The following is a 15,659-nucleotide window of genomic DNA, read 5'->3' as shown; positions in this document are numbered from 1 at the left end:
GGTGCCTGCTGGACGCCCCAGCTGAAGTAAATGGGAAGTGGAGATGACCCACGTCAGAGGCACACAGCCTGTCGACGTTCTTCTGAGGGAGTCCGCAAGCCTTGGAAGGAGACTTCACATCTCAAGGTTGATTATGGCTTGGTTTGATGTACCAGTTACCAGTGGCGATGTAGAGAGCTTTGCTGGAGTGAACGAAAGTGAGAACGGCAGATGTGTAGCGCCTCCCTGAGTTACGTTGACTAGATGATTGTGGTTATACTGAGCTAGGTGACAACTATAGCAGAGGCGAGTATGAAGCGGGGGAAATAGTGGTTGTTTTGGTGCCAGTTGTGGTCGTTTTGATAATGATGGTAGTGTTAATGGTACTTGTGGTAATAATGATGGTAGTAGATGTAATGGTGACATTGGTGGTGGTGGTGGTGTTGGTGTCAGCAGTAAGGTAGTTGTGGCAGAGTTGGTGGAAGTAGTATGGTTGTGGTGGTAGCAGGAGTAAAGTAGTGGTGGTAGCAGTAATGGTAATTTTGGTCTGGTAGTTCTGGGAAGTGTGGACCGGCTACCCTATTGCTACCTATCTCTTGACCCCTCGCTCCGCCAGCTGTCTGCCATCCACACAGATGATAAATAAATGATCACTGATATTCTTTATTGTCTAATTTGCAGCAATATACATGAAAATTGTGTTTAATACAAACTTTTATCGCATCATACAATAACAATATAAGTTTATTTAACTGACAAAGTTATTTCGTAAGGATTTATCTTTCTCGATATCTTAATTTTCATAATTGGATAATTAATTCTTGAAATATTGATGTTTACAGGATTGAGTTGTGGTTGGCGGGAGGGCGTGTTGTGTGGCGTAATCTGGCGGGTTCTGGCGAGTTGTGGCGTGGTGGCGCCCTCTCTTGGCGTGGGTCTCAGGACACCCAAGGCCTCGACCCGCCGCTTATAACTGTCCGTGGCTGGGCGGAGGGTTCAGTCCGTCCCTGCGGCTCCCACGTCTCGCACACACTACCATCCTCCGCCAGGTTGCCAGCCAGGGACAGCCCTAGTACAGTACCTTCGGAGTGTCCCTAGCAGAGCGCCAAGGCCCGTGGCACCTGCCCACCTCGTCCCGGTACACCCGCGTGTGCCTGCCCAGGGTGGGCGCCGCCCCACCACTCTCACAGTGTCGTGCATGTGGACCGCAGTGTTGTGTGATCAGTGTTTGTGTCCAGCCTCAGGGAGATAACACTTGCCGTATCTTGACGGTAGGACACGACTCGCCAGGGAGGTGCCTGTGTCCCGACACCAGGGCACATCAAGGCAGTGCCTGTGTGACCACGGCGTCACTGGATCTACTATAGCAGGTTCCCACACCTGCCACCAGGTGTGTAGCCTTGCTGTATCAGTCCTCTTATCCTATTCACTTGCGGTGTAATCCTTGCAGGCGGAGCCCGGTAACACAGTCTCACACACACACATTATATGAATTGTTATGGGAGTTGAGCTTCATGTGGTCACATCATGGGTTAAAAGTCAACTACGACGAGGTCGTCACTGGACGAAAAGAAATACAGTTCAGGACTATCTCACTCTGAAGGAGACCATCATCTCCATGATTAGGATTTCATTAATTAGGTACTGAGGTCACACACACACACACACACACACACACACACATATATATATATATATATATATATATATATATATATATATATATATATATATATATATATATATCATGCACTATAAGGATCCCAGAGGACCAGTGAGGACCTGTACCGATCATCACTTCATCAACCTTGCCATCACTGGTCGCTGACCTCATCAACGACCAGTCAACTAGAACCTGCTCTCATCATCAACTCATCAACCTTCACATGATTGGTGCGCTGACCTCATAACCAGCTAAACCACAACCAGTACAGATTATCAAGTTATCATACTCTTCGTCACTCATAAATATTATCCCTCATAAGACTCGGTAAACACTACATGATCCATATGACTTCAGTATGACACACTGAGACACGGTAGATGGTCTTCCAAGTCTAGTGTGATGTTTACAGTGCCGATACATGGTCGTCATAGCCATAGTATGACATACTGAGTGACGATACATAATCCTTGTATCATCAGTGTGACATACTGAGTGACGGTAAATGGTTCACCTAATCTTAGTATGACAAGCTGTGTGACAGCACATGAATCTCTTAACTTCAGAGTGACATACTGATTGACAGTACGAGGTCCTCTTAACTTTTGTGTTACATACCTGCTGACGAGACGTGGTTCCCATAACCTTAATGTTCAGTACTGAGTACATGGTTCCCATAACCTTAATGTTCAGTACTGAGTACATGGTTCCCATAACCTTAATGTTCAGTACTGAGTACATGGTCCCCATAACCTTAATGTTCAGTACTGAGTACATGGTCCCCATAACCTTAATGTTCAGTACTGAGTACATGGTCCCCATAACCTTAATGTTCAGTACTGAGTACATGGTCCCCATAACCTTAATGTTCAGTACTGAGTACATGGTCCCCATAACCTTAATGTTCAGTACTGAGTACATGGTCCCCATAACCTTAATGTTCAGTACTGAGTACATGGTCCCCATAACCTTAATGTTCAGTACTGAGTACATGGTCCCCATAACCTTAGTGTGCCATACTAAATCGTCGACCATAACCGTGCCTCATGACCTCTGTGTGAAATATTATCTGGCGATACCGAGCCCTCACAACCTTAATGTGAAGTAATGAGTGACGATATATGTATGGTTCTCATAATTATGGTATAAAATACTGACAGACGATACCTGCCTCCTCATAAGTTTAGTGTGAAGTTGTTTATGGTGGTCATGCTAGAATGAATAGTGTATTGCCCGTAGGGGTATCTGCCTGCAGATTGTGTGTGTGTGTGTGAGTATAGACAAGACCTATTGATACCTATTGCCTCGATTCCGGTGACCTTAGTTGACCTGTCATGTCCTGGGTGGGTCAGGAGGTAGAGTAATTAGTCTTGTGATTCATTATGACCTTAGCACATACTAAGGTTTTTACTGTGAGTCCAGGAAACTAAAAAGGACTCCACAATTTCTCTCTCAAGAACGCAATTTGCAAGTGTAAATAAAGTCGTTCTGTATTTATGGTCACCTTCCTAGGCTTTATGCAGATATATATATATATATATATATATATATATATATATATATATATATATATATATATATATATATATATATATATATATATACACACACACACACACACACGCACAAGATCAATTGACTGTAATGAGTGGTACAGTATTCACCACCTCACGATACTCTTGGTGATTTCAACGCAATGTAGCGAGTAATCCAAACTTTCAGGGACGGTCGACCTTCCGAACACAGGGTTTCTATACCTCCCTGACACCCAGGGACCCTCTACCTCCCTGACACCCAGGGACACTACCTCCCTGACACCCAGGCACACACTACCTCCCTGACACCTAGGGACACTCTACCTCCCTGACACCCAGGCACACAGTACCTCCCTGACACCCAGGGACACTCTACCTCCTTGACACCTAGGGACACTACCTCATTGACACCCAGGGACACTCTACCTCCGATTTTTTTTTTTCATCTCTGTTCGTCTGAAAGAGCCCGCGGACCTGGTCTTGGTAGCGACGTATGAACATGGTGATCGTGTCTAGTGTGGTAATGTCCTCCTTCGTCATGATCTCCGCCAGGATGGGTGAGGGCTCGTGCGGTGGTGCCCTCAGGAGCACAGGTAGCGCGGCTGATCAGGCTGGGAACAGATAAAACAACCCTTTGTATGAGGTGTTGGACTCAAGGTAATCCGGTGGTGGTGGAGGAGGCTGTGGTGGTGGTGGTGGAGGAGGCTGTGGTGGTGGTGGTGGAGGAGGCTGTGGTGGTGGTGGAGGAGGAGGTTGTGATTGTGGTGGATATGTCTTGTTGGAGGAGCTGTGGCTGGTGGTGGTGATGGTGATTATGGTGTGCGTAGCAGTGATGATTGTGGTTGTGGTTGAGATGCTGTTGTTGATTGTGGTGATGGTGGAGGCTGTGGTTGGTGGTGGACGTGATTGTAATGTTGATGGTGGTAGTGGTTGTGTGGTGATAGTGGTGATGGTGGTAGTAGTGGTGGCGCCGATGTTGGCTCAGTTATGATGGTAGTGTTTATGGTAGTGGTTGTGGTGGTGAAGATTGTGGTGGTGGTTGGGATGGTGAAGATGGTGGTGGTGGTGGTGGTGGTGGTGGTATTGGTGTAGATGCTGCGTAAACCTCTTCCCGGCCTTCCACATCCCCGTCACCATCACCACCACCTTCAACACCAACACCATCAGCACCACCGCCGCTGCCGCTGCATCCACCACCACCACCACCACCCGCAACACAACATTAAACACCAACACAACCACGACAGCCACCACCACCACCACCGCTCACTTCATACACCTGTCACGACCTCCGGATGAATGGAGGGCCAGTGTCTCTCTCTCTCTCTCTCTCTCTCTCTCTCTCTCTCTCTCTCTCTCTCTCTCTCTCTCTCTCTCTCTCTCTCTCTCCCTTGCACAACGTGTTCTCGGGTTATGAAAGAGAAAAAAAAAACTTGATGGCTCCTCTTACAACGTTGTATTCCACGTATCTATGGACTACCGACAAAGCATAAATCGTAACGCTAATTCTCCAAAGGATTTCTGAAGCTTTGACCTCCCGACACAACAAAGAGTCTTAGGTTCTTTTGGATCTAATTCTGTTGTATAGAGACGTTAGTTAGTGTGGAGAGGAGGGGTCACGGACGGGATGGTTAATGAGACCAGAGGAACATGGACTGATGGGTTATTCTCTCAGGGGCACACGGGGGGCGGGTGTTAAGGTCATGGGTCGGCCAGCATGAGGGTGTGGGTCTGATGGATGAGGCTGAGTGGGTGTAGGTTCAATGGGTAGGCCTGGGTGGGTGTGTAGGTATGGGTGAAGGGGTGTAGGTTTAGTGAGCAGGCCCGGCTGGGTGTGTGGGTCCGATGAAGAGATTTAGATGGTTTAGATATAGTGGTTAGGCCTGGATGGGTGTGTGGCTCTGATGAATAGATGTGAATGGGTGTAGATTTAATGAGTAGGCCAAGGAGGACCTGTGGGTCTGATGGGCAACTCTGAATGGATGCGTGTTTAGTGGGTTACGTTAGATGCTTGTCTAGGATCAATACAGATAGAGTTGATAAGCCTCCTATAATGGTGTCTTGGTGTAGATTAGGTTCCTTGAGGGAAGAGGGCAAGCTTGATTGGTTTCTTCATAATGGGTTTAAGCTTGGCATACTCCGTGAGTGCAACCTTCACAGGATTTTCTGCCATGGGTGTAAGTGTGGACTGGGTGTATGTAGCTCTTGGTATGGTCGTTTGGTTCTTTGAATTACACGGTTGTGTTTGCCAGCGCTGGTGAACCACGGAACACTTGGTGTAAGTAAAGACTCTCGTGGAGACCAACGTAGGTGTCCATGGTTCCTCAGGGGAGCAAGAGGCTACTGACAATCCACAGGAAATCGTGGAGGTGGGTTGAGGCACTTGAGGTGGAGAGGTGGGCTGTGTTGGGGAAAGGTGGGTTGTTGGAGGAGGGCTGTGAAGACGACGATGGGGGTGGGCGAGGATGTAGGGCTGTTGGAAGGTGTATGGGAAGGCGAGCAGGGGGTGGGGTAGGGTGGGCGGGCACCTTCCATCCTCGCTCAGGGCGGGCCAGCCCAGCCCCAATCCTTAAGCCTAGTCCAGAGTCCTGCGGTCACCTACACAGATTCCTGGCTCTCTCTCTCTCTCTCTCTCTCTCTCTCTCTCTCTCTCTCTCTCTCTCTCTCTCTCTCTCTCTCTCTCTCTCTCCTCAAGTTAAGTGTACTATCTCTGAAATTATCTCTTAGGCTCACACTGCTACATGCGAGGGCTGAGAGATGATCGTAAACAAAAGCTTAAAAAACCATCGTACTCAAAGACTAAAGTTGTCGTGCTGTCGCGACTTGTCGCAATATGGCTATCTGACGTTTGACTAGAGGATCCTGGGGGTTCCTGAGGCTCTTGACCTGATGTTTTACACGTTTAATCTTACCCTTGCATACACGGTTAACAGCATCCCAACTCTGTTTGAAATTTAACCTCGCTATATCACCTTTTCCCGCGCTGGATGGTGAGAAGGTCGAGCTGTCGCGCGATGGAATGTTTATTGCTGGACGTCAACGAGGAAAGTCTGTTTTACATCCAGTTGACTGATTACCTCAGTTGATTTCCTCACCTGCAGTTGATTCATTTATTACTTCAGTCGATCGAATCGTTACACCAGTTAGTTTCCTCGCTGCTGCTGCTGCTGCTGCAACTGGCCTTCCCATGTGTGTCCATGTATACTCCTCTGGCCTTACTTTGAACTCCATGAACCTCCCTGCGGAACCGCATCACCCGCTTCGACTCCCATCGGAACGCCTCCTTGCCCAGAGCAGCACAAACCTCCGACCGGAGGTGATGCCACGGTCGGCAAAGCTTCATATTCTCGTTGGGTTAAGTCAGTCGAATTCCTCAGTTGCTCCGACTCGCGGGTTCATTTCCGCTAATGAGGGGTCGAGCCAGGCCTACGGCGCCCGAACCATGAAGGTTTGAGCCAGGCCTAAAGGCGTCCCAACCATTATTATGAAGCCCCGCAGGTCCAGGGGAGCCCTCCAACACTGCCTAGGAAGTTTCGCGCATCTCGAAGATATCCCTGTGGCATGAGACAACGATAAGCTTCCCGGTAGTGTGGGGTCGCAGCGCACCCTGTCTTGTGTATCTTGTTTCAGAAAGTTAAGTTTACTCCTCATCAGAGAAGTGGGAGGCCACCGGTGTATGACGGAAATCCTTCCTCTTCATTATGTTAGGTTAGGAATAAGGACGGGCAAGAGCCATTCGTGCCATAATCTCCTGGCTGGACTTCTACAACACCTGACGTCTGAGTGCAAACATACTGTTGCTCTTCGTCATCTGTGCATATCACTTGCTGGAGGGATTGGACGCCTCCCTGACTATGTGTGCGGATGATACCAAGGCCATGAAGCAAGTGAGGACGGCATCACCATGCAAGGGGACCTAGACAAACTCCACAGTTAATCGGATACACAAGTTAATGAAATTCAAGACGAAGTATATTCAGAATAGTGAGGATGAGACACAGTCACTGAAGACCTTGAAACGAATATTTTCCTGCAGGAAAAAAAAATACAGGAATCTATATATCACACCGACTTAGCCTGTCGCCTGAGTACCACCTTACAAGTTTGGTAAAGGAGAAAAACTCTTCTGGCAAATATTAAAACTCCATTGCAGTACATGGTCAAGGAACGTTTCAGAAAGCTGTTCATGTCCTTCTTAAGAAAACTAAAGTATGCTTCTCAAGTCCGGTCACCGCACAGAAAGAAGCACTGAGAAGTAATTGAGTGGGTTAGTGAGGAAAGTCTGAACCCAAAAGCTTATCCACCATGGAAGAGAGAAGATTAAGAAGTGATTTAACCACAGACTTTAAGCTTTAAACCAGCTTGATACGTCATCAGTGATCAGTACTTTGAAAGATAAAACGAAGCTGAGGATATAACATGATGTTAAGCATGAGACTTGCTGGACAGAAGGAAAAGAAGTACTTTTATGGTATGAATGTTGTGGATGAATGGAATCAACTGGGTAATGTAGATGTGAATTGGACAACACACAGACGTTTACAGCTGTGTAATAGTAGAGAAAGTTTAAGAGATGGATCCCCACGAGTGTAGAACTCCCTCACCGTTCTGTACAAATAGATGATTACACACACACACACACACACACACACACACACACACACACACAAACGTGCGCGTGCGAGAGAGAAAGAGAGAGAGAGGCCATTATTATCTCCGCTACTCGAGGAGTTAACCAAACAATTGAACGCCAAAGATGTCAGATAATTTCTCCAGCGTCAGGAAGGATGACATAGCAGAAATTATCTCAAAAGTAAATATGATTATTTTTTTCTAACTGGTTTTTACCCTTCACTTCTCACTGGCAACATTGCTGTAGGTAAACAATATTTTGGTAACAAGAGATGTAGATATTCATCGAAGATTGGTAATAGTGAGATTAGGTGAACACACTAGCTGACAAGATTGAGGGAAATAAACACCCTAGACTGGTAAGACTGAAGGACATACATACCACTAACGATGGGTAACACTGCGGCAATTATCATCATCAGTTGGTAACTCAGGCACTTCTCATTGACAACGCTGAGGAAGGTACTCGTCTCACACTTGCAACACTGAGGGAGGTGCTAGCCCTGCTGTCAGCACGGGAGGGCCTCATTCCCCCTGTGCCTGCGTCTCTAGCGTGACTCTTTCAGCCAGGGAGGAATCAACATCCTCCCTATGTCTCAACCCTCCTGCTGACGCCTCTTTACAATTATGCCTTTCCCTCCGCTATGTTGGCTATTGTAAAAGAAAACAAGTTACCCCACACGTGTGACACCGAGGGACGTGGCCCGTGAGTCAATGTTGCCCGCTGAACCAGCACCAGTGTGGCCATATGGCCGACCAGGCCAAGCTCAGTGTGGCCAACTGGACAGGTATGGCCCGCTCAGCACCACATCTGGCCCTCTGGTCTCAGCCACCCCAGGAGTCCTTATGGGGTCATATCATCCTGCAGGACATTACCCTCGCTGCAGGATACAGTGTCTGCCGTTTAACGTGGAGGAGGGAGGGAGCTCTCATTGTACCGAACCTGTTATGACCAGGGAAAATATCAGTCCGTACGGGGAAGATCAGGGACTTTGCAACTCCTCCGGGATAGGAAGAGACGTTAGTCTGTTGGAGAAGTGAGGAGGAGGAAGGAGGTGGTGGGGGAACTTGTCTGTGTGTTTGAGGGAGGAAGGAGTCGTGTCTGTCCAATCGTAGGGTGTCGCCCTCTGTCTCCTTGTATGGAGGGAGGTTGGTGGATGGTACGTGAGGGGGAGTGTATGTCAATGCTTGCGTGAGTGTCTGTCTGTCTGTATATCTGTGTGCCAACCTGTCTGTGTGATGTGTCCGTACCAGGCCGTATGATGTGCCTACCTGTCTGTGTGATGTGTTCGTATCTGTCTGTATGTGTCTACAAAATAGGGAAAAGACTGACTCACTGGACGTATGTGATGTGACTGTCTCTCCTTGCTTGAGTCTTTGTGTCTGTACATACCTGTGTAGTGAGTGTAGCCTCTTCTCTGTGTGTGTGTGTGTGTGTGTGTGTGTGTGTGTGTGTGTGTGTGTGTGTGTGTGTGTAAGAGCACATGCCAGTCCCGTGAGAGGGAGTGGCGAGGCAGGACACAACCACTTATGTATCCTCCACATAGGTGGCGCTGGAGGGGTCTGCCACAGGGCCCGTATCTACCTCCGCCACAACTCTTATCTTGGATTGTGAATGAAGTTGTTAGGACAGTAGGATCCTATGGCGAGTGCTGTCGCCTCACTGGTGGAGTGGGAGTCACGAGGAGGGATTAGGGAGTGGCGAGACAGTACCGGCGCTCCTTAACTCAAACAGGTTCCCTAATAACATTCTCTTGTTCCTTTAAAACCAAACTCACCGCCCAAGTTCTGCTTCGTACACGTATCTAACATCAACCAATAAACACACGTTTTCAATGTCTATTTTCATGGTTCTGTGGTTTACTTCTATGATTCTATGATCATCTATACCGGGTAGCACCAGTTCTATGGTTAGTTATACCGGGTAGTACCGGTTCTATGGTTAGTTATACCGGTAGTACCGGTAAATATAGATAATAACCCTTGGGGTCCACCAGGGACCATCCATTGTTACCTGATCCACGACATCAGTACTAGTGAGGCTGGGGACACTAGCCTCACATCCTCCAGTGCTGGTGATGGTCGACAACCTAGACACCAGAAGACCTGATCACGGCGCTACCTGATGGTGTTGGGCAAGTGAGTGTTGTACCACAAGTGAGAGTGTTGTACCACAAGTGAGAGTGTTGTTTTACCTGTGAGAGTGTTGTACGAGTGAGTGTGTTGACAAATGAAAGTGTTGCACCGAGCGTGTTAACAAGTGAGAAGAAGGCAAAAGTTATGAGTGCTGCACATGTGGGAGTGTTGATGAGTATGTTGACAAGCGAGAGTGTCGTACAAGTGGGTGTTGTGCAAGTGAGTGCTACACTAGTCAGTGTTGCAAGAAATTGTGTTATATAAGTAAGTGTTGTACAAGTGAGAGTGTTGTACATGTGTATGTTGTACAAGTGAGAGTGTTGTACATGTGTATGTTGTACAAGTGAGAGTGTTGTACATGTGTATGTTGTACAAGTGAGAGTGTTGTACATGTGTATGTTGTACAAGTGAGAGTGTTGTACATGTGTATGTTGTACAAGTGAGAGTGTTGTACATGTGTATGTTGTACAAGTGAGAGTGTTGTACATGTGTATGTTATACAGGTGAGAGCTGCATGAGTGAATGAGAGAGTCATATATCTGTACAGTAGAGGGCGGGAGTTCTACGCTCGTGGTGCCCCATCTCTTGATTTTTATATTCTGTCAAGGACCTTTTTCACCTTCTGTAAGACGTCCAGATTCAGTATCTCAAGACACAGTTTCTTCCATTCATCCGTTACTCTCATACTGTTGTACTAGTAACCCTCAACACATTTTCTGACAAGATTCTTGCGTCATTTTTCATGTCATGTTTCCTGTTCCTTCTATCCCAGCATCTCTCGAAGATCTATCGCTACTGGCGTCATCTGAATGTTTAGAAACTTACAGGTAGTGGGAAAATCACCCCTTATTCTCCTTTCTTCCATCAAAGACAAATTTGTAACCTATGACTTTTATCTGTAAATGAGTTCTCTTAATTCTGGAACCATCTTCGTTGCCTTCCTTTGGACCTCCTCTTTTAGCTCTTTATGCTTCTTGAAGTGCGGCCACTAGACTTAAGAAGTATATTCTAGTAGTCACATGTAGGGTGTGACCATATGTAGAGTACAATGTCGACACCAGAATCAGCTTCACACTCAGCTTATTGTAATACTTATTTGATTAATATTTGTAACTGTTCTTAATGTGTCACGGGGAGAGAGCTTTACATTCTCCTTACCCCGTCTCTTGACTCTGTATATGTACCATGTCCTAACTCTTGTAAGTACACACACACACACACACACACACACACACACACACACACACACACACACACACACACACACAAAAGCCTAAGCCAGACACTGTGTGTGTACTTGCACATATCGGATACTGGTTGTCCATATGTATACAAGTTTACCCAAGAATGCGTATTACACGGCATGATTAACTTGCATGAATACCTCTGAATACGCCCAGCGCTTGCGTAAATCCATTTGTACCAATACAGAGTACACAGGATACTTGTTTGTATATATGCGTAGCACCCTGACGGAGTGTGCAAGGCCACCTCCCTCCTCACCACACACGGCACGTCTGTGTCTTTACTGTGTCTCCCATAAACCGTCCTGCCCGTAGGCCTCGTCCGTACCCAGTCCACACCATAAGGGAGCGGGTCTCCCTAGGTTGACGCTGTCACCACTACTGTTTTCTGACACGTTCTGCCGTGGTTATATTTTTACTTTCCCCAGAACTTGTAGCAGAAACTTATGAATCAAGTGCAGTAGAATGTTTTTGTTGTCTATCAAAAAATATTTCGAGATTATTTTCAAACAGTTTGATACTAATGATAATCTAACAAGAACGGACAACAATGGAGTATGATATGATGATCATCTTTGACGGACAGATTTGCTGCTGATGTATTGCTACCATATTGATGTATATTTTGGTCCAGAATTACTGGGACAAGTGCTTCATAACAAGAGATGTCCCGGGCCTGCGACGTTACCTTGGTTCTCCCCTTCTGCTTAATCCTCCCTTTACCATTACCTTAATCTTCTTCCAAACCCTCCCTTACTCAGACGTCACCCTTCCTCTTCCCCTCTCCCCGTAGCTCCCCTACCCCTATCCACACCTCAGGATCCCCCTGCCCCTACCGGGGAGTCCCCAGCCCTATCTGACGTTCATGTAAGATCAAAAATTAGTCGGCAAAAATGTTGGTAAGATTTTTATACGAGTCTGAGGACCTTATGGCCTTGATCCCTGGTGGCCCACCAAGGCTGTGGCAGCCACAAGTCACTCGCTGCCCGGGACGCAGGCCTACTGGGCAAAGATGGAGACAGTGGATGAAAGGTACAGAGGAGAGAGAGGGAAGTTCTGAGGGAGAAGAACCTAGAAATTAGAGAGAGGGAGCGAAGGTGGAGAAAAACGGATCAGAAAGGCAGTGGTATCAAGATGGATTAAGGAGTACATGAAGGAAGGAATGGAGGAGGATCAGCGCCGCTTGTGAGAGAAGCAAGAGGGAACTAAGGATGAAGCTCAAAGCAGCTGGGGGAGACTCAGGACATTTTTTATGAACTGATGGACAGTAACAACTGACAGAAGAAATTTAAGCTTCGGGAAAATTGATGGGTAGACAGTGGGATGTGTGTAGACGGATCAGAGACAGAGAGGGGTACAGGAGACAGATGGCCCGTCAGGAGAGAAAGGCTGGACAAGACAGATGGTGAAGGTCGCACTGGACGCCCCTTTCATAAGTCGTCCGTACAAGTCAATCCTGGTGTGGGCTTCAACCAGTCTTGTTTACATCGTTCTTCCTCCCCTCCCTCCCCCACTCTCCCCGAGCTGTTGGCACCCTGGGGGCGTTAATGGTGTTGACAAACAACGAAACAAAGCCACGAAGCTCGTTGCTTGTCTTTGCTGGTCGCACCGTCACTGTGCCTCACCTCTGGACGGAGAGGCGAGTTAAAGATTGTTTATTTTGGTTTCTGCACAGCTGATGTTTGTGAGCAACCCGGGACCTCTCCCGCCGACACCCCGAAGAACACCCCCATCCACCGCCACTTCCCCCATGACTGCTTGACGCTCATATCAATGACTCAACAGACATAATTTATTCATGAATACAATTAATGAATAGATCAGTGTACAGTTGATTATAGATATGAACAAGCCCATCAAACTTCGCAGTGTACATGCATATCGTACTCTGTATAAGGGAGAGGGACGTGCTTTCGGCATTTCCGTCTCTGGAGTGGGAGAGTGTTGCATGTTGAACCAAACCCGCCACGGAGCCATGGGCTCGGCCTGGGTGTGGCTGGTGTATGTGAGTGTGTCTGTGTTTATGTGTTATTTCTTGTGTGTATGCGAGCGTGCTTGCAGAGTGACGCATAGCGTGTAGAAGGTTGCGTACACCATACACTAGTCTCATAGAAACACCTGTGGTGAGCTGGACGTCAGTGAGAAAAATAGAGCGCTGGAAAGTCCCGCTTTGCACCGTAAATAAGGTGCGTTCGAGTCGCTCACTCTTGGTATGGCGGTCTTAGGAAAGGCAATATCGGTAAGGAAGAGTAATACTAGCGTGTATGTTACAGTGACACAAACGTAGTCACACTAAGCAACCGTGTGTTACGTAAACGTGTCCTTTAGGATGAGGGACATCAACATTTAGTGAGCTTAAGAATGACCGTAGCTGCTGCCTTCACCAGGTCCAGCAGGCAGCATGGGTGTTGCCCCCTGCTCGCCTGGTGACCTTGGGTGGGTCTTCAGCTCCGCCACACCAAGCCAGTCCTTCGCTAAAATGCTTTTCCGACCCCTCACTATCCTTGTTAAGGTCACTCTATAACCCGACCTTCCTCTCACAAACATACTTCTCCATGGATGTCACCATCATCACCATCGATGTTTGATACCATCATCACTATCACCCTTTTCCTATACATGACCATCATCACTATCACCCTTTTTCTATACACAGCCATCATCACTATCAGCCTTTTCTATACACAGCCATCATCACTATCAGCCTTTTCTATACACAGCCATCTTCACTTCTCACCATCTCCCGATTCCCATCCTCCAAAATTAACGTATCTAATAAGATCATTTTTTCCCTCTAGACTTTAGCTAAACACTGAATCACTGAACGATGATATGCAAAGGAAATATGAATACGTAGATAACAAGCTGATAGACTGGAGAAAGGCAGAGACAGTCAACTGCAGAAGGAGACAGAAATTGGTAGACAGATAGACAGATGAAGAAGCAGACAGACAAGATCGTCTTTCAAGTCTGTCCATCCACCTTATCAGTTCCAGCAGTTTTCAGGGCTAATTTGACGAATAGTTTCATGTGACGACGTAACAGTGATTAGAGCCGCCGTAGTGGCTTATCCTGGGTCCTGATAATATAACAGCAGAGCTGGTTGATTTCGTAACATTGTAACATAGCCGTCACAGTGGGTTATCTTGGGTTCTGATAACGTAACGCTGATACTGTGTGACACCGTAACAGTGTTCATTATGAATCTATATAAAACGTTGTAACATGACGGAATTAGCTGAACCGGAAACACATGTGGACCTAGGTGTGGTATGACCAGCCACACCCAGTGACCCAGGTGTGGTATGACCAGCCACACCCAGTGACCCAGGTGTGGTATGACCAGCCACACCCACTGACCCAGGTGTGGTATGATCAGCCACACCCAGTGACCCAGCACTACGAGAGAATTCCCAGCCCTGGAAGGTTGGAGGGGAGGGTGGGTACCGAACCCTTACAACACCCCTCACAGGTCACGGGCCACTGACACCGGAGTATCAGGTGGTGGAACCAGACCTTGACAGGTCCTTGTAAGGGGCCATTCACTCCTGAACCGGCTGGGTGTATGACCTTACTGACCAATAAAGTTTTAGCATTATAATGATCTGCTTTGTCATGTTGAGTCACATTTTCTGTATCACAAGTTTGGTTGTGTTGTTTCGATTATTTCTTCAATCTTATGAGTAACTTGGTTATTTATCAGTGACTTTTATTTATCTTATGCCAACTTTACAAGCCAATGGTAAAACTGACAGTATTTTCCTGTTTTTACTACATTTTTTCCAGTAATATCAGCGTAAGTTTCTTGGTTATCATCTCAAATGCTTTACTTATAACTTTATGATACTATGCATATAATTTTTTTTATCAATACTTACGACAACTACTTTATTTTTACTTACAGTCTTGCATTATAGTAAATTGGTTATCACTGTAGGAGATGTAGTTCCTTCATGATATAGTAACTGTTGTTGTGTTACGGTAGTTACTGTCGGTATTGTGTTACGATGTGTGACGTGCTGTGTTACGGTGTGTGACGTGTTTGTACCTCCCTCTCCTGCAGGATGAGTGCCAGGCGGGGTCTGCTGCTCCGAGTGGCTCTGGCCTGTGTCTCCTGCCTGGCCACCACCGCCACACCAAACTCACAGGTAAGTCCAGCTCTCTCTCTCTCTCTCTCTCTCTCTCTCTCTCTCTCTCTCTCTCTCTCTCTCTCTCTCTCTCTCTCTCTCTCTCCATATCAGTCGAGTCCCTTCTGGCATCCTAACCAGCAAATGGATTTATTACACACAGTTTTTTTTTCTATGAAGACCTTGAAATGTAACAAAATGGACTTCAGAAATATCATGTTAAAGAAAAGAGAGGGGAAAGTAATCTAAGAATTTTTCGAGGAAAACATGCCTTTTGAAAGGGGTATAGGTCATAGCTGTTAGGGCAGACATGAGAAAGGAAAGAACTCCGAAGTTTCGAGGT

General features: G+C 46.8%; 1 protein-coding gene across 1 annotated transcript in view; it reads left to right on the top strand.

The window, feature by feature from the left end:
- LOC139762000 (A disintegrin and metalloproteinase with thrombospondin motifs like) overlaps window positions 1-15,659 on the top strand; it is a 181,672-nt gene that overhangs the window by 94,080 nt on the left and 71,933 nt on the right. Inside the window, exons 2-3 of the mRNA XM_071686780.1 lie at window positions 822-1,369; window positions 15,253-15,337. Of these exons, the coding sequence (XP_071542881.1) occupies window positions 15,254-15,337 (84 nt within the window). The 5' untranslated portion in view covers window positions 822-1,369; window position 15,253. The remainder of the gene's footprint in view (window positions 1-821; window positions 1,370-15,252; window positions 15,338-15,659) is intronic.

The sequence above is a fragment of the Panulirus ornatus genome, chromosome 42 (genome assembly GCF_036320965.1).
Source record: "Panulirus ornatus isolate Po-2019 chromosome 42, ASM3632096v1, whole genome shotgun sequence".
NCBI lineage: Eukaryota > Metazoa > Arthropoda > Malacostraca > Decapoda > Palinuridae > Panulirus > Panulirus ornatus.
This window is presented reverse-complemented; position numbering and strand designations above follow the sequence as displayed.